The sequence below is a fragment of the Cibotium barometz genome, chromosome 15, assembly GCF_041138505.1.
Source record: "Cibotium barometz isolate CiBa-2024 chromosome 15, ASM4113850v1, whole genome shotgun sequence".
NCBI classification, from domain to species: Eukaryota; Viridiplantae; Streptophyta; class Polypodiopsida; order Cyatheales; family Cibotiaceae; genus Cibotium; species Cibotium barometz.
Genome location: NC_141060.1, coordinates 59,336,413 through 59,362,447, shown reverse-complemented (window position 1 = coordinate 59,362,447; position 26,035 = coordinate 59,336,413). Strand labels below are relative to the sequence as shown.

Genomic DNA, 26,035 nt, shown 5'->3' with positions numbered 1-26,035 from the left:
TATGGCATGCTCGCATGGGGCATGTAAATTTTGGTAGTCTTATGCTTATGCAGCAACATAACATGTTCACAGACCTACCTCTAATGGAGAAGCCTCCAGATCACATATGTGAAGGATGTATTTTGGGAAAAATGCATCGGTTTTCCTTCCCACGTGATCAGGCTCTACGAGCAACTGCAAAGTTGCAGCTTATACATAGTGATCTTTGTGGTCCCATGCAGACGAAGTCTTTAGGAGGTTGCTTCTATTTTGCTACATTTATTGATGACTTCTCTCGTATATGCTGGGTCTATCCGTTGACACAGAAATCACAGGTATATGATGCATTTTTGGCCTTTGTAGCATTTGCTGAAACAGAGTCAAGATGCAAGGTTCAAACTCTCCGTTCTGACCGAGGGGGGGAATATATGTCACACATGTTGAATTCCTTTCTTGAGAGTAGAGGTATCAAACATTAGTATACTACTCCTTATACTCCACAGCAGAATGGGGTTGCAGAAAGGAAGAATCGGTCACTCATGGAGATGGCCAGATGTATGTTAAAGGCAAAGAAGCTACCACATATCTTTTGGGTGGAAGCTATTATGTGTGCTTGTCATATTTTGAATCGATGTCCCACAAAGGCATTGGTTTCGATTACTCCTTTTGAGGCTTGGCATGGCCGCAAGCCTTCGGTATCACATTTTCATACTTTTGGGTGTCTTGCATATGCACACATAACCCAAAGAGTTGAGAAGGAAGTTGGATGATAAAGCCACAAAATGCATTTTTGTTGGGTATAGCCGTGAGAGCAAGGGCTACCGGTTATATGACCCACTATCCAAGAAGATATTCACTAGTCGGGATGTGATTTTTGATGAAAAATCAGAAATATCCATGGCTGGTTATGATGCAAATCAGGTTGAAAATGATGTGTTTGAAGGTCTACTACCTATGGAGTTTCATTCCACAGTTGGTGATCCAACCCATGAGGGTACAGGACAGCCAACCAATCATGAAGGTGGTGCAGAAATTCAGCAGCAAATTGAGCCAAAAGTTGAACCAAATATGGGGCAGCAGGCTCCACAGGTCAGACACATACCTAGATGGTATTTGAGGACACTGCAGGACAGCCATCTAGAGGGTCCTCTTGCTGGTCGTACTCGTAGGGAGACACGGACCAATGAGCATGCACACATCATGGATTTGAATATGGTTATGGCAGCCAGTTTACAGGATGATGATGAGCCTGATTCATTTGTGGATGCACGAGACAATGTGCATTGGAACAAAGCCATGCAGGATGAGCTTGATTCTATTAAAAGGAATCAAACATGGGATTTGGTTGATCTGCCCAAAGGCAAGAAAGCCATTGGTACTAAGTGGGTCTATAAGTTGAAAAGACATGCAGATGGATCCATTGACAGGTACAAAGCCCGTCTAGTTGCAGAGGGCTATGCACAGAAGAAGGGCATTGATTATGAGGAGACATTTGCTCCTACATCCCGTATGTCGACACTTAGGTGTGTCATTGCATTGGCTGCACATCGTGGTTGCGTTGTTCACCAGTTGGACATCAAGAATGCTTTCCTACATGGGGACCTCGAGGAGGAAGTTTATGTATATCAGCCCATAGGTTTTGCAGAACATGGTCATGAAGAGAAAGTATGCAGGCTGAAAAAGGCCTTGTATGGTTTGAAACAAGCTCCACGAGCTTGGTATGCAAAGATAGATGCTTTCCTACTCACTCAAGGCTTTGTGAACACTCCATCAGAAGCCATTTTGTATGTAAAGAAAGAAGAGAAGGATCTGCTGGTCATCAGTCTTTATGTAGATGATCTTTTGCTCATGGGATCAAATGATGACAAAATTGCAGCTTTTAAAGAGATACTGCAACAGACATTTGACATGTCTGATTTGGGGCTCGTACACTACTATTTGGGCATACAGTTTGTGCAGGATAACAGAGGCATTGGGTTGTTGCAATCTCGGTATGTTGCTGAACTTCTGGAGAAGTTTAAATTTCAGGATTGCAAGCCTATTAGCACTCCTATGGAGCCTGAGATGAAACTGTCACTACAAGATGACAGTATTTCTTTTGATGCCACTACATATGCTCAGGCTGTTGGGTGCCTTATTTAAATGTGTACTACACGGCCAGATATTCAGTATGCCGTATCTCAGTTGAGCAGATTCATGTTGTGGAGGAGATGCAGCCGCCTATAAAGGAGGAGGAGGAGGCATAGCCTGCTGGAGAGCAAGCGCAGCCTGTTGGAGAGCAAGCGCAGCCTGTTGGAGAGGAAGCACAGCCTGCTGGAGAGCATGCGCAGCCGCCTGCAAGGGAGGAGGAGGAGGCGCAGCCGTCAGCTGAAGAGGAGCGTAGCCTGCTGGTAGAGCACAGCCGCCTGAGGGGTGAGGGGTGAAGTAGCCGCCTGTGGGGTGGCTCAGCTGCCTGGGGAGTAGAGGGAGCAGCCGCCTATGGAGAGGAGCAGCCTAGTGTGGAAAGCACAGCCGCCTGCTGTGCAGCCGTCTGCTGTGGAGGTGGAGGAGGCGCAGCCTGAGGAGGAGGAAGCGCATAGTTGTCTCAAGGTGAGCAGAAGGATGGTCGCCTCTTTGTAGGTGTTGGAGAGGAAGCACACGACCCACAGCTGGCCGGCTCCCCTAGCTTGCATGGGGGCGGCCAGTTTCAAGGTGTGGTGTGGGTAGGTGGCCATGCACCCACCCCCACACATAAAGGGTTAAGTGTGGGGTTTCCCTCCCCACCTTGGCCCACACGTGGGTGCCCATAATGGGTGCCCACTTTTAAATGAATGTGAACTTACAACCTTATAAAATTAAAGGTTAGAAAGAAAGCTATTAAACAAACAAGTGCAATACACTTACCACCTGTTCACATGCAACAAAACTCGTCAGAAGATAGAGCAAACTTCACGACTCACTGGCAGGCGTCCCCGCTCAGTAAGTGGCACGTCAAACAGGCAAACACAAGAATACAAGTCATGCGAAAACAGTTCCAAACATGCAAAACATGAATGCATGTGCAAATAGTATCATGGACATATCTCCCGTTCATGGAACAAGTACAAAACATCTGTCGGGCACAAAAATGGCACGCCGTTCAGTCGGCCAACACTACAGAACAAGTCGGGTAGCACCAGATCGGTCGGCTAGCAGAAAATACAACCGACAGCCCTCCCATTGCTAGAAAAAATGGGAAAAAACTATGGAAAGTGAGAAAAAATGGGGGAACACCTAAAGTGGACGCGCACACCCACAACAGAGACCTTGGTGTATACTATACAGACAGGAGATGACTGCTAACAAGCATGTCAATCAACAAAGCTCAACTCTTACCTAAGACATTTGAAACCTTGAAAATGGCAGATCCAATGATTTAAAGAGTTCCAAGCAGAGCTTTTGTCACCAATTGGCCGACCATTTGGTCCATCTCCAGATTTGTGTCTCGTTCACTTGAGGCCAGGCCGGTGTCTCATGTGAAGGGGCCAGTATTTTTGCTTAACATGGACGGGAGCCAGACTGGTGCCACCCGTGTGTTAGCAGGATGGTGTCGTATGGACGGGAGCCAGACTGGTGTCACCCGTGTATGACCTGGACTGTGTTCTATCCATGGGATTGTCACGCCATGGAAGAGCCAGTATTTGTGCTGTGTCTTGCCTATGGGACTGTCACTCCATAGGGAGGCTCGTGCCTGGATCTGTGTCTTACCTATGGGACTGTCACTCCATAGAAAGACCGGGATTTATGTTTTTCACACAGCCTGCTGGTGATGGATACACAGCCGGCTGCTGTGCAGCGCAGCAACTAATAGTGCAGTTGCTTGAGAGAGAAACGCCGTAGGCTGGTGATCATGCGCACAGCCGCCTGAAGTATAAGTAGCGCAACCTGGCAGCATGCGCAGCCTGTATGGGAGAGGCAGCATGTGCAGCAGTTTTGATGCAGGTGGAGCGCACAGCCGCCTGGGTGAGCAGTTCAGTAACGCCTGGCTGCAGCCTGTACCGCCTGTAGCGCAGGGAAAACAACCGCCTGAGAGAGAACTAATGCAGCAGCCTTGAGCCCGTACAGTCGCCTGCAGAGCTGGTGAAGATGGCGCCGTTAGAAAAACCCAGGAGATGATCGCCAACGTGCCCATGATGGAGGTGGTGGCTTCTTTTTATAAAAATTAGAGTGGAGTAAAACCATAGTGTTGGCTGGCTCCCCACGTTTGCATGTGGGTGGCCAGTTCTATGGTTGTGTGGGTAGGTGACCATGCACCCACCCCCACACACACACAAGTCAAGTGTGGCTCCCCACCTTCGTCCCTAAGTGGGTGCCCAAAGGGGGTGCCCACTTTTAAGTAAATGTCAACATATAACCTTATAAAACATAAGGTTAGAATATAAAATATTAAACCAACATGTGCAATACACTTACCACCTGTTCACATGCACCAAAACTCGTCAGAAGACAGAGCAAACTTCATGACTCACTGGCAAGCGTCCCCGCTCAGTAAGTGACACGTCAAACAGTGTGAACATCTCCAACAAGTTATATTCTGCAGCTAGACTGTTGTCCCCACCAGCAGGCTGCGCTCCAGCAGGCGGCTGTCCACAGTGTGTACTTCTCCCTCAGGCGACTGTACCCTCCATGCGTGGCTGCTGTTCCTTCAGTTGGTAGCTGTGCTCCTACCACCAGGAGACTCCTCCTAAGCCGCCTCCTCCACAAGAAGGTGGCGGTGTCCTACACAGCGGGTGGCTAATCTCCTTGGTAGGTGGTTGTGCCTCCTTTTTCATAGTCGGCATCTTTCTTCTTCAAGTGGCTACATCTTGGTGTCCCATTCAAGTAGCTACACATAGATACCTTGGGTATTGGACTTCCATCTGCCATCTTCAAGTAAGTGAATTTTCCGATTTAAGTAAAGTATTTTGTGATAAATCTGATTTTCCGATTTAAGTAAAGTATTTTGTGATAAATCTGATAAGGGACTCTCTCCACGGCAACACCCGTTCAGTGCCGGGTAGTCCAAGCTCTTGGAGAACCACGGTCCAAAGGTGTTGAGATCGGGAGAGCCAGGCGTTAGTACGAGAGCACCTATTTGTGTGTGGTCTTGGAACACCAGTGGGGTGCTCTCCGCGGAGTCCAGTGAAAGCACAGGACCGTAGAGACTGGACCACGCTAGTGGTCGTTCTACTTCGAACATCTACTTCGAGCCTTTTGTTTGGTACTGTATTCATTTGTACATGGACATCATCTGGTTCTTGGAACCCATGGAGCATTGTATTTGTTAAATACTCCCAAGAAATATATCATATATTGAGGGGGGGGTCGGCCCGTTCCAGCCCAGTGCTGGTGTCCATCTATCTCATTTCATTTCATTTCAATTTCAAGTTGTTATTAAGTTGTCCATTTCAAATTGTGGTATTAAGTTGTGCTATTACGCGTGTGGGTGTCCAACGGAGTCTATTCCCACTTGATGGGATCGGTTTCAATGGATCGGATATTTAGACCACATCGGAAGTATGCAAGCATTGGAACAATAATTCTATTGGCCTAGCATGAGAAAGGATATTGACAAGTATGTATCCGAGTGCTTGACTTGTCAAATCACCAAATACTCATACAATCCAAAAGTGGTACGGAAGGCAGTCTTATGAATATCCTGGGGCTAGATCCGAATCTGAAGATAGTCAATCTTCAAGTTAATCGGACTAAAGAATGCCGCGCGTTGGGCCCTTGGGGCTCACCACAGTTTGTGAGCAGCCAAGAACAGGAACCAGAAGAAAGATCATTTCCAACATCAGCGACCGGCTTTGTCATACAGGGAGAGGTTCTCTGAAGGTTTGGGTTGAGTGCTGGGGGCACATTTCTTTAGTTCTCTTCTTTAGTAACAACTTTTGGCAGGCTTCTAAATAGACCTTTTTCCCAGCAAAGTGATACAATTGCAGTAGATTAGGTATTGTGTGCATCTGAATTTGTATTAATCTTCATCTCTGTCATTCAGTCACACTGAAGACAGATAGTCTCCACAAGATGGATGATGTCAGGATGACGCTGCAGAATCTGTTGGTGGATGCATAGCTTCTTTTTACATGACAAGTGGTCGTGTGGCTCACAAATTCAGGATGCCAGTCGTTTATGGGGGACAATCCAACAAACTACACGCTTCACGTTAGGTCCATACCAAGATCTTGTCACAAATTCCTAATTCTCCCATCAAAGCACGTCACTGGGCATCACTCAGCAGTAGACTCAGCCTGAAATATTATGTGGAACTTGACAGTTTGCAGATGTTGGTGGTTAGGTCTACAGAACTTATCTCGTGCATACTCTTTCCTCCGTTCGGAACACACCCTCTCTTTTGTTTGGAACAGGATCCAGGGCAGGTGCACCATGTCAGCAGACATCAGACTTCTGAGAATGTAGGGCAAGAGTGGGCTTCCTACCCACACACTCGTCCCTCCACAGGGTACTTAGTGTTTAGACGGGATGAGGAGGCCCATTTCATGTGGATGAGTTTAGCCAGGTGTGGCTTTAGGATGTTGTACATTGCAGTTTGCTACTTGCCACCTGAGACATCAGCCTATGCACGAGATTTAATGCAAGATGGACAGTGTCACCAATTGGCTGACCATTTGGTCCATCTCCAGATCTGTGTCTTGTTCACTTGAGGCCAGGCCGGTGTCTCATGTGAAGGGGCGAGTATTTTGCATAACATGGATGGGAGTCAGACTGGTGCCACCCGTGTGTTAGCAGGATGGTGTCGTATGGACGGGAGCCAGACTGGTGCCACCCGTGTATGACCTGGACTGTGTTCTATCCATGGGATTGTCATGCCATGGAAGAGCCAATATTTGTGCCGTGTCTTGCCTATGGGACTGTCACTCCATAGGGAGGCTCGTGCCTGGATCTGTCTTACCTATGGGACTGTCACTCCATAGGAAGACTGGGATTTATACTTTTAGTTGTGCCAACATTGTGCCCGACAGGAATGTCTAGTACTTGTTCCATGAATGGGAGATATGTCCATGATACTGTTTGCACATGCATTCATGTTTGCATGCCTGACGTGCCACTTACTGAGCAGGGACGCCTGCTAGTTAGTCGTGAAGTTTGCTCTGTTTTCTGACGAGTTTTGTTGCGTGTGAACAGGTGGTAAGTGTATTGCATTTGTTTATTTTATAGCATTATTTCTAACCTTTGTTTTTTTATAAGGTTGCAGGTTCACACTCATTTGAGTGGGCGGCCTCCTCAATATTTTATGGTGCCCTTTGTAGGGTGGGCACCACCCACACATGGGCCATGGTGGGGAGGGAAGCCCTCCCTTAATCGTGTGTGTGGGGGTGGGTGCATGGCCACCTACCCACCCCCCCTTGGGAACCTTCGAACTGGCCGCCCCCATGCAAAGGGTAGGCCGGCCAGCTGTACGAGGGGCCCTCACGCTTGGCGCCTCTCTCTTGCTTGCGCACAAGCAGGCTACTCACAAGCGACCTTCTCTCTTGCACACAAGTGGGCAGCTGCAGGCGACTTCCTTCTCTTGCCCGCAAGCGGCTGCACCCAGGCGACTCTTCCTCACTAACCGTGCAAGCGGCTGCACCCAGGCGACACTCTCACTCTCTTGCTAGCTGGCGGGCAGCAACCAGGGGGTTCTCTCTCTTGCTGGCTATTGGGCTGCTGTTCAGGGCTTTCTTCCGTGCAAGCACAGCCGATCAACAGTAGTCTGCAGCAGCCCATCTCTCCATCAAACGTAAGCTCCAGTCGTGTGTGTGTGTGTCAGCCCGATTCAGACCCAAAACAGTCCCATATTCAGGTCTCTCAATACTTGATGCTGCAGCCCGGGTATAGTACTACGAACTCACACATATTGTCCGGCTTATACTCTGTTGATACCAAAGGTTTTTGTAAAGCTTATTGAAAGGAATTCAAGCAAAGATCCTTGGTGTAAATCTTTCGAGGGATATACAGTGCTGCTAACACCCGTTCGGTGCCGGGTAGTCCAAGCTTTTGGAGAACCACGGTCCGTGGGTGCCGAGATCGGGAGAGCCAGGCGTTAGTACGGGAGCGCCTGTTTGTGCGTGGTCCTGGAACACCAGTGGGGCGCTCTCTGCGGATTCCAGTGAAGGCACGGGACCGTAGAGACTAGATTTCTTCAAGTGGTTCGCTCTACTTCAAACGTCTACTTCAAGACTATTGTTTGGTAACTGTATTCATTTCAGTTGTATATGGACATCATCTGGTTCATTGAACCCATGGAACATTGTACCCCTTAAATACTCCCAATAATATATTATATATATTGAGGAGGGGGTCGGCCCGTTCGGCCCCAGTGCTGGTGTCCATTGATCTTTATTTCATTTCAGTTGTTATTGAGTTGTCCATTCATATTGTGATATTTAAGTTGTGCTATTACGCGTGTGGGTGTCAAACGGAGTCTACTCCCACTTGACGGAATCGGTTTTATTGGTATCGGAGCACGGTCATTTCCCTCTTCTTAGTGGGGAAACGAACCTATGTTTTGGACACCCCGCTTCTAGCACACTTAACACAATGGACAGCCAAGGCAACCCTTTGGAAGTGCCTAATTCTAGGGGCCCATCAAGTGCCTCGCGTGGTTCCGATGCTTTGCAAGGAAGGCACAAGCCCCTTGAGAGGGTGAATGATAGTGATTTGAGGAGACAACCGTCTCGTGGAAAGACAGTTATGCAAGAAGAGGAGCCTAATGCATTGAGGGTTGAATCGGAGCATATGAGAAAGCTTTTGCAGGCAAAAGAGCAAGATCTGAAATTTCTTGCATGAAGATCCCCATGTACAAAGTGCCATTGAAGCAAGGAAAGCCGAAGCAATGGTGGATATGACTTTTGAGTCTATGGCACGAGAAGTGGGCAAGAAGCCAAGGGAGTTGGCACTTTCCTACCTCCTCCGCAAAGGTGATATCAAAGAGGGGGAAGATGGAGAGCTGAAATTCAGAAATCCACCTCGCTTGAAGCATGGAGATCCCGCATCTCAAAGGTTGAGGTCATTTATGCAAAGGGAAGAGGTGACAGCCACCTCTCGTCATGCATCTTCTCCACAAGGCACAATGGGTGACAGGTATATGTATGCTAGTGCTCGTGGAGGGCATGATGGTCACATGTATTCAAGGCATGTATCCCATGGAGGGGGTGACAGGTCTGCAACTAGAAGAGCTTTGCCTACTACTGAGTTGTCTCATGGAGAGACATTGCCTTATGCAGGAAGGTCACATGCATCTGATTTTCAGGTTCGTGGAGCACATGCCATTGTGCTTCATGAAACCTCCATGATGGCCCATGGAGCCCATGCTGATAGGGCTGCCCTGTTGGATAAGGGGAAAAGAAAAAGAGAAGACCATGAGCCTCATGCCAGAAAGCTCAAGGAATTCAAAGCAGGTGACAAGTCCGTTAAGTTTGATGTTTTTCATGGAGAGCATGATGCTTCCAAGGTGTTAGCATTTGTGGCATAGTTTGATATTGCTTTTAGTGATGAGCACTTCACTGAGAAGTCCAAAATTCGTCATGCAAGCACGTTCTTGAAGGGGACGGCCGCTCATTGGTGGATCACTGAAAAGACCACCAAAGATCCCATTTGGACTTGGAAAGAGTTTAAGGACAGATTTTATGCCCAATTCTTGCCACCAAATGCGGAGCAAACCCTCACCCAAAAGTGGGATAGACTTGAGCAAAAAGATAATGAAAGTGTGCAGCAATCTGTCAATAAGTTTTGGAAAGTGTTGCTTGAGGTAACTCCCTTTATGCAAATCACTGAGGATGAAAGAAAGAGGAAGTTTCGCTCCGGATTGCAACCAGCTTATCGTTCGGGGATTGAATTGCACCCGAAACACACTTTGCAACAGCTTATAGCCTCTGCTCTTGCTATGGAGCAATTGGTGCTCAAAATTAAGCAAGATCAAGGGGGTTCTAAGGGCAAAGATAAGGCTGTCCCAAACCTTAAAAAAGGTGGACAGCCACCTAAAAAGAGCTTCTGGGAGGTCCAGAAGGGAGGTAAAGCTGAAAATACCTCATCTAAGGATCATGGGCCAAAGAAGAACAAATTTGGCTTGACCCCCGAGCAAAGGGAGCAATATGCCAAGGAGGGGCAATGTTTTTCTTGTGGTAGCAAAGAGCATATGTTTAGACAATGCCCTAACCGCAAACCAAAGCATGAGGACAAGCAAACCAAGGCAAATGTGCATGCAGTTCCCGATGTGCAGGGAAATACAAAGCATGACGGAAAAGAGAGGATGGTATGCAAAGCATGGGGTCAAATTAAGGATCAGCCCGCTCTATAGCTGTTTGATGATTGTGCAACAGATAATTTCATCTCTATTCAGATGGCAGCCGCCTTGGGTATTGAGGTTGAGAATATGGAGTCTCAAATTGAAGCAGAAGCTGCCTTTGTTGGTAAAGAGGTGTAGGTTACCCCACTTATAGGGAAGTTGCGCATACATATCCAGGGTTACCTTGATCATGAGCATTTCTTGGTTGCACCTCTTAATAGATATGATGTATTGCTTGGCAAGCCATGGCATCATAGGCTTGAGCCCCGCAAAGAGTACAAGACAAACATGATTTCCTTTATGCATAGAGGCCGCATGCATGTTATTGATGCTGGCAAGGAAGGGAATTCTATCCCACTTGTATCTCACATCCAGATTAATAAAGCAATGAAAAAGAGTCTTTCTGCGTACTTGGTTTTTGTTCGTGATAGCATTGAACCAAGTCATCAGAATGTGGATGTTTTGACTCAAGATGGGCTGAATTTTCTTCATGCATACAAAGATTGTTTTGGTGATACATTGCCAGGTGAACTACCTCCTCAAAGGCCCGAGGATTATCGCATAGATCTTGTGCCAGGCAGTTCTCCACCTAACAAACCTGCATATCGTGTGAGTGCCGCACAACAAGAAGAGATCATGAAGCAGGTTAATGAGATTTTAGAGAAAGGTTTGGTTCAACCAAGTTCCTCACCTTATTGCTCTCCCGTGCTTCTTGTTCAAAAGAAAGACGGGTCATTCTGCATGTGTGTGGATTATAGAGCTCTAAATAAGCTCACCATCAAGAACAAATTTCCAATCCCGCGTATTGATGACATTTTGGATAAGCTTGATGGCTCGGCTTGTTTCAGCCGTCTTGATTTGAAGAGTGGTTATCACCAAATACGAGTGGTGCCATAGGATGTCCACAAAACTGCATTCAGGACAGCTTTTGGATTGTATGAATTTTCGGTGATGCCTTTTGGTCTCACCAATGCCCCAGCCACATTCAATCGTATGATGGATAGGATATTCCGATCCCATCGAAAATTCACAAGTGTATTCTTTGATGACATCTTGATTTTTTCCAAGAATGAGCAGGAGCATAGGACTCATTTGGCCACAGTGTTTGAAGAGTTGCGGAAGCATAAACTTTTCATTAATGCCAAGAAAAGTGAGTTTTTTCTTTCAGAGATACACTATTTGGGTCACATTGTATCCAAGAATGATGTAAGAATGGATCCTGCCAAGATTGAAACCAACCGTGGACTTTATTATGGACTTGCCTAGATCCCAGCATGGGAATGATGCTATTTGGACCATTGTGGACAGGTTTAGCAAGCAAGCTCATTTCTTGCTTGTCAAGAAAACCATTAAAGTTGATCATATGGTGAAGCTTTTTCTTGTTAACATTTTCAAGCATCATGGTATGCCTAAGTCCATTGTTGGGGATAGAGATCCTAGGGCTACGAGCCTTTTCTGGAGGGCTTTATTTGATAACATGGGCACTAAACTTGAGTTTTCATCAGCCTATCATCCCCAAACGGATGGCCAGAGTGAAGCTGCAAATTCAGCCGTGTTGGATTTGTTGAAGTGTTATGTGGCATATCAAAAGATTGCATGGGAGAAGTATCTTCCACTTGTTGAGTTTACCTACAACAATACGGTCCATGCCTCCACGGGAAAGGCCCCGTTTGAGATTATTTATGGCAGACTGGTTTTGCCACCCATCCTTCGTACAAAGGATGAGATTTTTGCAGCTGACGAGTATGTACGTGACTTGGATGTAGCCTTTGCTCAGGTTCGGACAGCCATTGCAAGGTCACAAGATAAGCATAAAATGGCCGCTGACAAGCATAGAAGGGACATGCAAGTCAAAGAAGGTGATTGGGTCTTGCTGAAATTTGAGAAAGCTAGGCTTCGGAAGAGGCCAGGACGAGAAGGATCATATCCTAAGCTTTCTACTCGGTATTATGGACCCTTCAAGGTGATTCAAAGGATCAATGAGGTGTCCTTCAGGCTTGCTTTACCTAGTCATTGGAGGATTCACAATGCATTTCATGTGAGTCTTTTGCGGAAGTATGTTGGGCCAGATCTTGACGAGCCTGTCACATAAAATCCGCCAGAGATTGATGAGCTTGACGAGATCCTCCAGCCAGAGCAGATTGTCTTTCAGAAGGAGAGAAGGCTACTTGCAGGAAAGCTTTCCAGAAGATACCTTGTGAAGTTCAAGAATTATTTGCCCATTGATGCAAAGTGGGTAAATGAAGATTATTTTGTTGACTACCCACAGTTGTTGCAGGCATATCTTGAGGCTTTTCAGTTGAGGACAACTCTTTAGAAGCCCGGGGGGATGTCACCAATTGGCCGACCATTTGGTCCATCTCCAGATCTGTGTCTTGTTCACTTGAGGCCAGGCCGGTGTCTCATGTAAAGGGGCCAGTATTTTGCATAACATGGACGGGAGTCAGACTGGTGCCACCCGTGTGTTAGCAGGATGGTGTCGTATGGATGGGAGCCAGACTGGTGCCACCCGTGTATGACCTGGACTGTGTTCTATCCATGGGATTGTCACGCCATGGAAGAGCTAGTATTTGTGCCACCCGTGTGTTAGCAGGATGGTGTCGTATGGACGGGAGCCAGACTGGTGCCACCCATGTATGACCTGGACTGTGTTCTATCCATGGGATTGTCACGCCATGGAAGAGCCAGTATTTGTGCCGTGTCTTGCCTATGGGACTGTCACTCCATAGGGAGGCTCGTGCCTGGATCTGTGTCTTACCTATGGGACTGTCACTCCATAGGAAGACCGGGATTTATACTTTTAGTTGTGCCAACATTGTGCCCGACAGGAATGTCTAGTACTTGTTCCATGAACGGGAGATATGTCCATGATACTGTTTGCACATGCATTCATGTTTGCATGCCTGGAACTGTTTTCGCGTGACTTGTATTCTTGTGTTTGCCTGCCTGACATGCCACTTACTGAGCAGGGACGCCTGCCAGTGAGTCGTGAAGTTTGCTTTGTCTTCTGACGAGTTTTGTTGCGTGTGAACAGGTGGTAAGTGTATTGCATTTGTTTATTTTATAGCATTATTTCTAACCTCTGTTTTTTTATAAGGTTGCAGGTTCACACTCATTAATGAGTGGGCCGCCGCCTCAATATTTTATGGTGCCCTTTGTAGGGTGGGCACCCACACATGGGCCATGGTGGGGAGGGAAGCCCTCCCTTAATCGTGTGTGTGGGGGTGGGTGCATGGCCACCTACCCATCCCCCCTTGGGAACCTTCGAACTGGCCGCCCCCATGCAAAGGGTAGGCCGGCCAGCTGTACGAGGGGCCCTCACCATCACTTGGCGCCTCTCTCTTGCTTGCGCACAAGCAGGCTACTCACAGGCGACCTTCTCTCTTGCACACAAGTGGGCAGCTGCAGGCGACTTCCTTCTCTTGCCCGCAAGCGGTTGCACCCAGGCGACTCTTCCTCACTAACCCCGCAAGTCGCTGCAACAGGCGACACTCTCGCTCTCTTGCTGGCTGGCGGGCAGCAACCAGGGGGTTCTCTCTCTTGCTGGCTATTGGGCTGCTGTTCAGGGCTTTCTCCCGTGCAAGCACAGCTGATCAACAGCAGTCTGCAGCAGCCCATCTCTCCATCAAACGTAAGCTCCAGTCGTGTGTGTGTGGCAGCCTGATTCAGACCCAAAACAGTCCCATATTCAGGTCTCTCAATACTTGATGCTGCAGCCTGGGTATAGAACTACAAACTCACACATATTGTCCAGCTTATACTTTGTTGATACCAAAGGTTTTTGTAAAGGTTATTGAAAGAAGGGATTCAAGCAAAGGTCCTTGGTGTAAATCTTTCGAGGGATATAAACTGCTGCTAACACCTGTTCGGTGCCGGCTAGTCCAAGCTTTTGGAGAACCACGGTCCGTGGGTGCCGAGATCGGGAGAGCCAGGCGTTAGTACGGGAGCGCTTGTTTGTGCGTGGTCCTGGAGCACCAGTGGGGCGCTCTCTGCGGATTCCAGTGAAGGCACGGGACCGTAGAGACTATATTTCTTCAAGTGGTTCGCTCTACTTCGAACGTCTACTTCAAGACTATTGTTTGGTAACTGTATTCATTTTAGTTGTATATGGACATCATCTGGTTCATTGAACCCATGGAACATTGTACCCCTTAAATACTCCCAATAATATATTATATATATTGAGGGGAGGGTCGGCCCGTTCCTATCAGAATATGCAGCGGAGATGATGACCAAATCTGGGAACACGAGCAAAAACGCAGGCAGAAAAACAGCACAAGAGAGAGACAGATGTAGGCGTGTAACTCTGCTCTATATACACAAGAAGATCCCGAGATATGATACAAATAAGGCATGGGGGCTGAGGACCTATATATACCTCCCTGGAAGGGCAGTCGGCCAGCACTAGAAGTGTCCACGACTGAAGAAAGAGGTCCTCGACTGCATAAATGCAGTCGGCCAGCTATCTGATGCCCACGACTGGTAAAAGGCAGTCGGCCAGCAGCCTTGAAGCCCACGACTGATGAAGATCTAGTCGGCCAGCACTGGGGTGCTCCCGGCATCATCTGGCAGCCCTCCCAAGCCTCAGAAAAATGGGAAAAAATAGGGGAAAAATATGGAGAGTGGGGAAAAATGGGAAAACACCTCACAAGGGCGGGCACACCACAACAAAGGCCCTGGTGTATTAAACTAGACAGGAGATGACTTCTAACACCCCCTCTCAGCTCCTGGCTGTGTGACCAACCACTGGGAGCTGGGGTGCCGCCTGAGCAAATCTTGAGAGCGACTTCGTGAAGAGGTCCACCGTACTGTCCTCCGTCGAACAGAACTCCAGCAAGATGTCATCAGCAACAATCTGTTCACGAACAAAGTGCCTCTGGATGACCAAGGGTTCCACCAGTGGAAGCCCAAACCTGCAATGTAACCTCCTCCTGCTCCGTAAAACTGCTCCTGGGGCATAAGTAGATCTCCTCGTGTCCGGATCTCCTCCCCAAACCGAGTCACTCCAACCGTGGAGTCGGACTCCATCCAACAATCCCCCTCCTGTGTACAAGAGTCCATGATCCTTCGCATGCCGCAGAAACCACAAGAAACGCAATCCTGCCTCACAAAGAGACATCTGCAACCAAGAGCTCAATTGCCTCATCAGGAAGCTCCCATCCAATCCGGTGTCCATCAACCAGATCAATGAACCATACAGCTTCTGAGTCACAGAGACATCACACTGCTCACAAGGATCAACACCTGTTACGGTGCACAAGCAAGTCCCGGAAACCTTCTGAAGACCATGCAAGGCCTTCTGAAACCTGTCAACCACCCCCTCTGAATCCGGAACCACAAAGCCTGGAGAAACCACCTCCTTCTGCAAGTAATCACCTGTCACCTGCCTGGCTTTCCGAAAGGTCCTCGTGGAAAGAACATCCTCAACTACTGGAAGTTCTATGTCCCGAACACTACGAGACATCAGAGCATAAGTGACCTGTTCAGCTTCCTCTGACTCACGAACACAAGAACTACCAACCTCAGTACTGGAAAGTTCTTGCCAACTGCTGCCATCTACTGGTAAGCTATCCACCATCTGGTCCCGGAAAGCCTGCACCTGCAGCGTATCCACACCTGAGTAGCTATTACCACACTGCCACTCATCACAATCTTGAGGACCTGGGAGAGAGAGTGCTGAAAGCTTGTAGACTCCATTCTCCACTCCACCTTCCCAAACCACTTGGCCTGTTGCTTTGTCCCGGAGAGCTACAAAATGCTCATCAAACTCCACCCGTACGCCAGTCTTGCAAACCTGATGCACTGACAACAGATGAAAACCAAGTGCCGGAACATACAACACCTGGGAGGAATGCTTCCCCCCTCTGCCATCGGGAACTATCTCCATCCTGCCCTCACTGTGAACTGGGATAGTGGACGTATCCCCAGTAAGAATCTGACCAGAACACCTGCAGAGATCTTGTAAACCGGAACGGGAAGGAGTCATGTGCCTGGAAGCACCACTATCGAGAATCCACTCCCGAGTATCCGTTGCGGAGAGTCCTCCAATCTCCTCCTTGCCTGAAGAAAATGAAACATCGGTGTCCATCACCTCCAGGTGCACAAAAGCCGGAGTCTTCGTGATTGCTGAGGAGTCTTCACCCTTCTCGGTCTTCCGCTTGGGACACTGCCTCCAGTAGTGGCCTTTCTCGCCACAATCATTACAGGTCCTCTCTGCCTTCAGCTTCTCGCGGTCAGCATCGGACTTCTTCTCAGAAGACTTCTCCGATGAAGCCTTCCCTTTGCCCGAATTACGGCCTTTCGACCGTTGGCCAGTAAAGGCCTCCGAACCTCCACCCTGAGGAGGGTTCGTGAATCGTTCCTCCTGGTCCAGGACCATGGGCACAAGCTCCTCCCACGTGATGGTGCTGAGCTTGCCACTGGTAATCAAAGAGGAGTAAAATGCTGAGTACGAAGAGGGCAAGTGTGACAGCAACGTGATGGCCATGTCCTCTAACGATATCTCCTTCCCAGCCTGAAGAACTTCCTGCTGAAGAGCGTGCAGCTTGTTAATATGCTCCCGCATCGTCGACGACTTTGCAGGGCTCATAACCCGCATCTGTACTTCCAAGGAAATCCTCTTCATGGGCGATACCCTGTTGTAAAGTGAGGCCAAATGCTGCCATATACCTCTGGCGAGCGTCATATGCTTTATATGATTGATTACCTGCGGTGTGCAGTTGAGGAAAATAAACAAACGGACCCTGGCGTTGACACGATCCCACATCTGTGTCTGGGCCTCTCGGTCCTTTCGGGTTGACGGTAACTCCCCTTCCTCTACTTCCGGCCGTGGAACACCAACAACGACGAAATCGGCGAGATCGTAGGACTCCAGAACGGATTCCATCATCACCTTCCATATGCCGTAGTTGCTCCCGTCCAACTGACGGTCCACCGGGAACGTGGGGAGTGTCGGGATCTTCACATGTCTCTCGGCCATCTCAAACAGATCTGCCATAGCGGGGATGTACTCTGAAAAGGGTGGGTGGGTGGGAACAAAGAAAAACCTGCAAGTGGCTGTCCAGCAAATCAGCCCGCCTTCCTCTTGCTTCTCCTCTTCCCGAACAGCCCAAAACAGTCCACCAATCAGCCACAAAACAGTCCCCCTCTTGCTCACACAAATCCCAGGACCTATCTAGAGCCTATGCTCTGATACCATGTCAGAATATGCAGCGGAGATGATTACCAAATCTGGGAACACAAGAGCAAAAACGCAGGCAGAAAAACAGCACAAGAGAGAGACAGATGTAGGCGTGTAACTCTGCTCTATATACTCAAGAAGATCCCGAGATATGATACAAATAAGGCATGAGGGCTGAGGACCTATATATACCTCCCTGGAAGGGCAGTCGGCCAGCACTAGAAGTGTCCACGACTGAAGAAAGAGGTCCACGACTGCATAAATGCAGTCGGCCAGCTATCTGATGCCCACGACTGGTAAAAGGCAGTCGGTCAGCAGCCCTGAAGCCCACGACTGATGAAGATCCAGTCGGCCAGCACTGGGGTGCTCCCGGCATCATCTGGCAGCCCTCCCAAGCCTCAGAAAAATGGGAAAAAATAGGGGAAAAATACGGAGAGTGGGGAAAAATGGGAAAACACCTCATAAGGGCGGGCACACCCACAACAAAGGCCCTGGTGTATTAAACTAGACAGGAGATGACTTCTAACAGTTCCGGCCCAAGTGCTGGTGTCCATTGATCTTTATTTCATTTCAGTTGTTATTGAGTTGTCCATTCATATTGTGATATTTAAGTTGTGCTATTACGCGTGTGGGTGTCCAACGGAGTCTACTCCCACTCGATGGAATCGGTTTCATTGGTATTAGAGCACGGTCATTTCCCTCTTCTTAGTGGGGAAACAAACCTGTGTTTTGGACACCCTGCTTCTAGCACACTTAACACAATGGACAGCCAAGGCAACCCTTTGGAAGTGCCTAATTCTAGGGGCCCATCAAGTGCCTCGCGTGGTTCCGATGCTTTGCAGGGAAGGCACAAGCCCCTTGAGAGGGTGAATGATAGTGCTTTGAGGGGACAACCGTCTCGTGGAAAGACAGTTATGCAAGTAGAGAAGCCTAATGCATTGAGGGTTGAATCGGAGCATATGAGAAAGCTTTTGCAGGCAAAAGAGCAAGAGCTGAAATTCTTGCATGAAGATCCCCATGTACAGAGTGCCATTGAAGCAAGGAAAGCCGAAGCAATGGTGGATATGACTTTTGAGTCTATGGCACGAGAAGTCGGCAAGAAGCCAAGGGAGTTGGCACTTTCCTACCTCCTCCGCAAAGGTGATATCAAAGAGGGGGAAGATGGAGAGCTGAAATTCAGAAATCCACCTCGCTTGAAGCTTGGAGATCCCGCATCTCAAAGGTTGAGGTCATTTATGCAAAGGGAAGAGGTGACAGCCACCTCTCGTCATGCATCTTCTCCACAAGGCACAATGGGTGACATGTATATGTATGCTAGTGCTCGTGGAGGGCATGATGGTCACATGTATTCAAGGCATGTATCCCATGGAGGGGGTGACAGGTCTGCAACTAGAAGAGCTTTGCCTACTGACGGAATCGGTTTCAGACAGTCCCCAAAATTTGTCGTTTTACTAGGATCATTTGATATGGTCACGTTCTTGACTAGCTTTGCCAAAAGTTCTTTTTTATTGTTGGGTTGATGTTTGGCTTTTATACCTAATTTTTTAAGAAGGCCTTGGGTGTTTATGCTTGTCAGTGGGTGTACGCGTCTGTTTAAATTCTGTTTCTGTTGGTAATGAGCTTGCAAGAAGCTGGTGTGCAGCGACCAGTACTTTCCCTGGTGAAGAAAAGTTAACAAATTATGTAATGATAGTAATCTTTTTACAAATTACGTCATTAGTTGGTTTTTGCAGATGAGGTACGCAATTAAAAAGGCCTTGCTGTGTTGAATTCGCTGTGCTTATGCTTGTCAATAGGTTTACACATGCTAGTAAATTTGATTTTGTGGAATTAGTGCAGTGATGATATGGAATGGTTGTTTATCGTTTGCACTTTTTTTTTTTCAAAGCATTGCAAATGTTTTATTACTCTTGCGGTTTTACAAGTTTTGCAATGTTTTAAGGAGTTTAAGGAGCAGCTCCTCTGTTAATGGCTTAGGGTGTGTGCATGGAGTCTTGGCTTCAATCCCCTCTTGGCTAGCCTCATGGGTGCTTGCTTCTATGGCGTTGGTAATGTGTAAATTTGTAATAAATGCCTATACCCTACAAAAAAAGCCTTTCTTTAGACTCAGCAGCTTCACAGTTTTTCTCCATGCAGGTTGGAAAAGTCATGCCCAAAATGGCTCAACTTGACATAATCTGTGTTGGTTCAAGAGCTGTCAAGGAGAAATTCTCAGGAATAGTGAGGTATAGTCTTTCCCTTTCCTTGCTGTCATGCTAAAGTTCTTTCACATGTAAGCATGTGGCTGAATGACATGTAACATTAAGAGTTTTTGAACCCTTTTCAATGTGTCGTAACTCATTACACACATTTTTTTTATCAAACAATAACTGTTCATTAATCATGACATCTTTGTAGTGACGGGCTTAAAAGTTGATTAGTACCAAAACCTGCTCTCACACCACACAGCTTAGGTTTGAGGTTGACAGCATTCAGGTCGGGCAGATGCACTAACTGTGATCTGATTTTCTGCTATATTGCATGACTTTTTACAAGCGTGCACACATGCGCATGTGGATGCAAGTGCTCCCACAACCACACACATATGCATGCAAAGTGTGATATACTTGTGCTATGTGCAAGAGTTTATGAAAGTTAGAAGATGGAACCCAGTGTACACCTAATTCTTACTGTGTATATTTATGTACAAGAAAAGGTTACAACTAATTGTTTCCCAAGTTTGAAATGACTCAAACTAATCTCCTGATCTCAGTGCCGAACACTGCTGTTATGAACATGTACTCAGCCCAGCGTCTGCTGTTCTGCAGATCATCTTCAGCCTTGCAACACCGTGCATTTGTCCTTGTGAGCTCCATAACTTGAGATATCCGAGGATTAAGTCCAAACGCATCTTATATAGGGGTAGTGGACCAGGTTGGTCAGTAGAATTGGTCAGCCAGCTACACAACCTGGAAATCCCCCATTTAAAATTAGTCCACATGGGCCTGCCCACAAGTATCCAGCAACTGGTCCACATTTGGGACCATACTCGGCTATATACCTAACTCCTACTGTGTATATTTATGTACAAGAAAAGGTTACAACTGAATGTTTCCTAAGTACCAAATGACTCAAACTAATCTCCTGATCTCAGTGCAGGACACTGCTGTCAGGAACACGTACTCAGCCCAGCGTCTGCTGCAGATCATCTTGAGCCTTCAGTCAGGGGTAGTAGGAGCAGGTTGTCAGTAGAAATGGTCAGCCAGCTACAGCCAGGTTGGTCAGTAGAATTGGTCAGCCAGCTACATGACCTGAAAATCCCTCATTTAAAATTGGTCCACATGGGCCTGCCCACAAATATCCAGTGGCTGGTCCACATTTGGGACCATACTCGGCTGTCTAGGCCACCCAAAACATGGCACAATCACCTGCAAGTGGTCAACCAGGTGCAAAGGAATATGTGTGTCACACTCTCCCCCCACTAAAATTACAGCTGTCCTCAGTTGTCCTGTATCAAGATGAGTGACTAAACTCTAGTAAAAGCTTTGCCAAAGAACTGACTTGTTCTCAAGATTTGGGAAATCACTATCCGTCTGCTCTTGAAGCTAACATTCCTACTGTGCCTCGTCAACGCCAAAACCTGCAAAGCAATTAACCTACAAATCTCTTAGTTTTGCACCACTCGATCCAACATCCACTGAAGAACTGCCAATGTAGAACTCTTGTGCCTATTAGGTAGGGTTTTCAGAGAAAGAAGAGAGCAGCGGAACTCAAACGTAGCACAGACAATAGCTGTAAATCTTTTGTATTGTATCATGTACAAAGAAAACCAAATTGTATTTGAAAACGATAATCTCAGATCTCACACTATACTCATAAAACTCTTGCAACCATGCAATATTCGGCTTACAATCTGTAAACCGGATATCCATGAGTTTAGGCATCATAAGCATGTGTCTGCATCTGCACATGTGTTTGTTTGCCCATGCATGTTGTAGTTAACATTCAGCCATTCATGAACCAACGTAACTGCCCCTCATCATATTCTTGTCTTCCTATTTTGTACAATACTGTGCATCCATAGGGCTAAGTCATAGACTTCTCAAGGTAAACCAAACGCTGGTCATAATCTGCTTTCAAACCCCACTGGAATTTTGCCTAGCCACCAACTTTGGAGCAATGGAAGGTACACATGGTCCTGTGTCCATCGATTGACGACGTGCATCAATTTCCTCACAGAGAGAGGAAGTCCATAGTGCTTTCATTTTTGCCTCTGCGTCCATGACGAACAGCTAGGAACAAGTGATCGATAAGAAAACCCAAAAAGTGCTCTTCCAAAACTTGACCTTTGTGCACTCCTGATTCTAAGGGGCTCCAGCCTCACACATAGTCAATGCACATGGGATGCCATAATATGAAAAATTAGTGTTTCGTAGGCCAATCCTTAGCTCTAAAGCTAAACTAGCAGTGTTGCCAAACTTAAGTGTTTCCACGTATCCCGCCCTGCTGGTCAAGCTTGGCGATTATTACCATATACCTTGTTTGCACTGCGGAGCCACCTGTGCACAAATCTAGATGAAGCAAGGCTAGGCTATAATAGCAAGTGTTGTATACTTGAGTCTTGTGCTATGTGCAAGACTTTATTGAAGATAGAAAGACGGTAGTGGAAGTTTGGAACACAAAAACACAAGCACAAACACAATGTGCACCCAACTCCTACTGTATACTTATGTACAAGAAAAGGTTACAACTGAATGTTTCCCTAGTACAAAATGACACTCAAACTGATCTCCGATTCTCCTGATCTCAGCACCGAGCGAGGAATAATCCCAAGTACATCTTATATAAGGGTAGTAGGAGCAGGTTGGCCAGCTACACTACCTGAAAATCCCTCATTTTGTTCACATGGGCTTGCTCATTAATATCTGGTGCCGGCCCACATTTTGGGCGGTACTCGACTGTCCACCAGCCTGCTCAAGAAGTAGCACAATCAACTGCAAAAAAGGTTGGCCTAGTGGAGGGGGATAGCTGCATCACACAAAGTGTATGCTTGAAGATTAATACAACAAATCAGGCAAAATTGAAGGGTCCATGACACTTCTACACCCCATGAGGACCTAGCATGAAGAACCTCTACATCACCTATCGCTGTCCATGCTGCCTACCACAAGGCTACCTAAAGCTTCTCACCAATATGCCCTACCTCCGGCTTCTGATCGGTCCCGACTCGTGAACCATACCACTTAACATGGCCACTGATCTCATGGTATATATTCTGGACCATACACACCTCTCCGCGTCAGTAGCAGCTTTACCACCGACTTGGGTGATGTGGTCACCATTAGAAAGGGAAGTATGTTAACCACTTCGTAGGTTAACATGGTTTCACCTGCCTAACCTGCAACAAGGCGCTTTGCCATCTTACCTGCTTGAATGAGCATTCATATTTTGTAAGACAGGCTAAAACATAGCTCCCTAGATTAGCAGATAATGGAGTAGAAAAGTTTACTTTTGGTGTTTAATATATCTACATTAGGGCCCACTAGTTCAAATGTTCTTTGATTGTGTGCATGTTGTCAGCACTATCAGAGGTTGTACCTTAACTAAGATAGCCCTTGGTGTACGTCAGACAACAAGATGTTCGAGCAACAGAGATCGACAAAGTTGATATGTACTCCTCTTTCCGACCGGGCGACATACTGAAAGCAGAAGTAGTAAGTTCCTTATGTCATACTTTAGCACTTGAATGAGGTCGTCTTCTTATAATAATTAGAGATTGTTTATGTCATGTGCTTGACTGTGTTTGCATTCATTCCAAGTTTAAGGAAGAATCCATATTTCTCTTCTTCATTGACAATTACATGATTGCCTTGTTTTGCATGCGGCTGTTCCCACATTGGTCCCATGTACTCAAATATCTACCTTAACCACATTGTTTAGCAGGATGTATGGTTACATTCAGCTCTGCCTCTCATCCTTTTCTTGTGGACATACCGAGCTAGTGCAATATTGGCAGAGATACACAAGCCTAAGCACTTGGCAAGCTATGAAAAGGGAGGGACAATGGCCTTAAAGTAAAGAGTAAATGGGGTAGTATATGTGTGTTGGAGGGGGTGTGCAAGAGCAGGGGCAGGAGACGGTTTGGAGTAGAAGCAGCTAGACAGGAGTAACGTGCAGAACCCAGCTAATTTGCACCTTTCAAGTCAGCTGTAGCTTTGTGATCAGGGCAAGCCAAGACTTTGGAGAGGGAGCATCCCTAATTGGGCTGCAATGGGCTGAATTGCTTTCTCTTCAAGACGTGTTCTCTCTCTTGGCTGCATTAAATGACTTGTAGAAGGTGGTGGAGGATGGGGGGAGAGGGGTTTCACTTATAGACCTCCAAGTAGGCCTACTTGTGTTGGTTGCATGAATTTGCGTTCTATTGTTAAAATGCATTCACACTTCGTGGGAAGCATATTTTTTCCTGTTCTGGACGCCCTTCCTTACACACATAGCCTCTTTGTTCCTCCATAAAAAAGGGCTAACAGCATGGGCTGATTCCTTGCTAAACCCTTAGCAGACTAGCACTCATGGGTCATACCCCATCATATCTGGCAGGAGCAGTCACACGCAAATGCAACGCCTAAGCATGCTAGTTTTTGTAAGCCCTCATAATGTTTTCCGTCATGCTACCATCTTCTCTTTTTTGAAGTTTCCCAAGAAAAGATAGTTTTGACTTTTTGATTAGTTATGCATTGGGTTTTGCAGCTATCGTTAGGAGATGCACGATCTTACTACCTAACCACTGCCAAGAATGAGCTTGGGGTTGTTTCTGCAACAAGTGTAGCCGGTTAGTGCTTTGAAACTGTGGTTCGCGTTCTGCAATCCATGATTTTTGTCTTTATGCTTGATTGCTCTAGCTGCCAGCAATTGTTAATAAAGAGTTGAGGGCATATGACTAGACCCTCAAGCATTCTGGTAAGATGATGGACGGTTTTAAAGAGCCTCCTCTAATGTTATGAATGATTGTCCACATTGGTGAGCAGGAGCAAAAATGATTCCCATCAGTTGGCAGGAGATGCTTTGTCCTTTAACAAACCAGAAAGAGCCCCGCAAAGTTGCAAAAGTTGTGTAGATTTGAAATGTTGTCGAGGCTTCTCAATGACTGACTGCTTTTGATAACTTCAACGTGCAGCTCCAACTGTCATGAGACTCTCTAACTAGTTTAAATTACATGCTCTTTTGCTACTATATTGCCCTAAAAGGGCAACTTTAAAAAGAAATTCCACCATTTTCTGGGGGCTTTTGTTTGTGTTAAACGAGAGAAACACCTCAGTGAGACAAGTTGTCAAAGACTCGAAAGGTCAACCTTGTTTTCCATTTTCAAGGATGCGGTCTTTGTTTGATTGTTGTCAGTCATTTGTCTATGCTGTAGGAAATATTTCCATATATCAACTGTGTTTTTACCATGGTGCACGTGTGAGAGGTTTTTGAAACATGATTTGTACAAGTTTTCCAAGCTACTAAGTAGGTGTTATCACAGAAGATGTCAAGGAAGATGTGGCAGTGGTTTGCAAGTCCTGAGGAGGTGCTAGAAGGAAACAATCTCTGGAGTGCAACAATGAGAGGGTGTGCTGGTGCGCATGGATTTAAAGAATATGGATTGTGTAGGATAATGATGTGTTGATTATGTAGAATATGTTGCTAGCACCTTTGGCATCGAAGATGGGTTTTATATGGAGCAACTTGATGTTTGTGATCAGCTAGCACATCTGGCATCCAAGTGCACTAAACGGAGAAGATTGATGATGGAACACAAGAACCGATTGAATACAGAGCAACACAAAAGAGGCTATGGGTGGTGAAGATGGGTTTTATATGGAGCAACTTGATGTTTGTGATCAGCTAGCACATCTGGCATCCAAGTGCACTAAACGGAGAAGATTGATGATGGAACACAAGAACCAATTGAATACAGAGCAACACAAAAGAGGCTATGGGTGGTGAGAAGTGCATGCAACATAGCTCACGCTCTGGATCAGGGACGATGGTTGCCATGGACAACAAAGATCGCGACTCAACTTGCAATGCCCAGTTCAATTAAAGCTGTGCAGGGTGTTCACTCCAATCGGCTGAGTGACTAACTTGTGGGGTTCGTCCCACGGCTTGTCCGTTACCTACAAAAGTGGCCAATATTTGGAAAGGTGGTACCCCCTTGTGGTACTCGGGGGTGTGTGGTTAGTATGGTGTGTAGCCGGGTGAAATTCCCATTTGTGACTAGGAATGGAATAAGACCTCATGAAAAAAATAAATATATAAATATAAATATATATATAAAAGTGACTTATGGTTCATAGACTGTTATACTTGACAATTAGTCTGTGCTTGGACCAATGTAGTAACTCCTGCTAGGGACATGGCGGTTCACATGCGGTCTAGCTACGGGTCCTTGAGGACAGGCTCTGGTGGTATGGGACACGAGCGCTGATTGGCTTGGCCTATGGGGAGTGGAACCTTAGCTCGGGGGAGATTCTAGATGGGATCTATAGATGGAAGGTGAGTTTGCCTGCACCCTTGTGTGTTAGGTGATCCTTCCGAAGGAGCCTTACAGTTGGTATTCAACTGCCTTT

The 26,035-nt window shown here is 46.8% G+C and overlaps 1 protein-coding gene across 3 annotated transcripts in view; it reads left to right on the top strand.

Moving 5' to 3' along the window:
- The window catches only part of LOC147631493 (Nucleic acid-binding, OB-fold-like protein), a 51,825-nt gene extending 26,949 nt beyond the window's left edge, over nucleotides 1-24,876 (top strand). Inside the window, exons 3-6 of one of the 3 annotated variants that reach the window (XM_086809885.1) lie at nucleotides 19,569-19,672; nucleotides 23,056-23,140; nucleotides 24,174-24,275; nucleotides 24,452-24,876. In XM_086809885.1, the coding sequence (XP_086666011.1) occupies nucleotides 19,569-19,672; nucleotides 23,056-23,140; nucleotides 24,174-24,260 (276 nt within the window). In that variant the 3' untranslated portion in view covers nucleotides 24,261-24,275; nucleotides 24,452-24,876. The remainder of the gene's footprint in view (nucleotides 1-19,568; nucleotides 19,673-23,055; nucleotides 23,141-24,173; nucleotides 24,276-24,451) is intronic. The other 2 variants (XM_086809883.1, XM_086809884.1) reach the window with 2 other exon arrangements.
- Nucleotides 24,877-26,035: the final 1,159 nt, after the last annotated feature.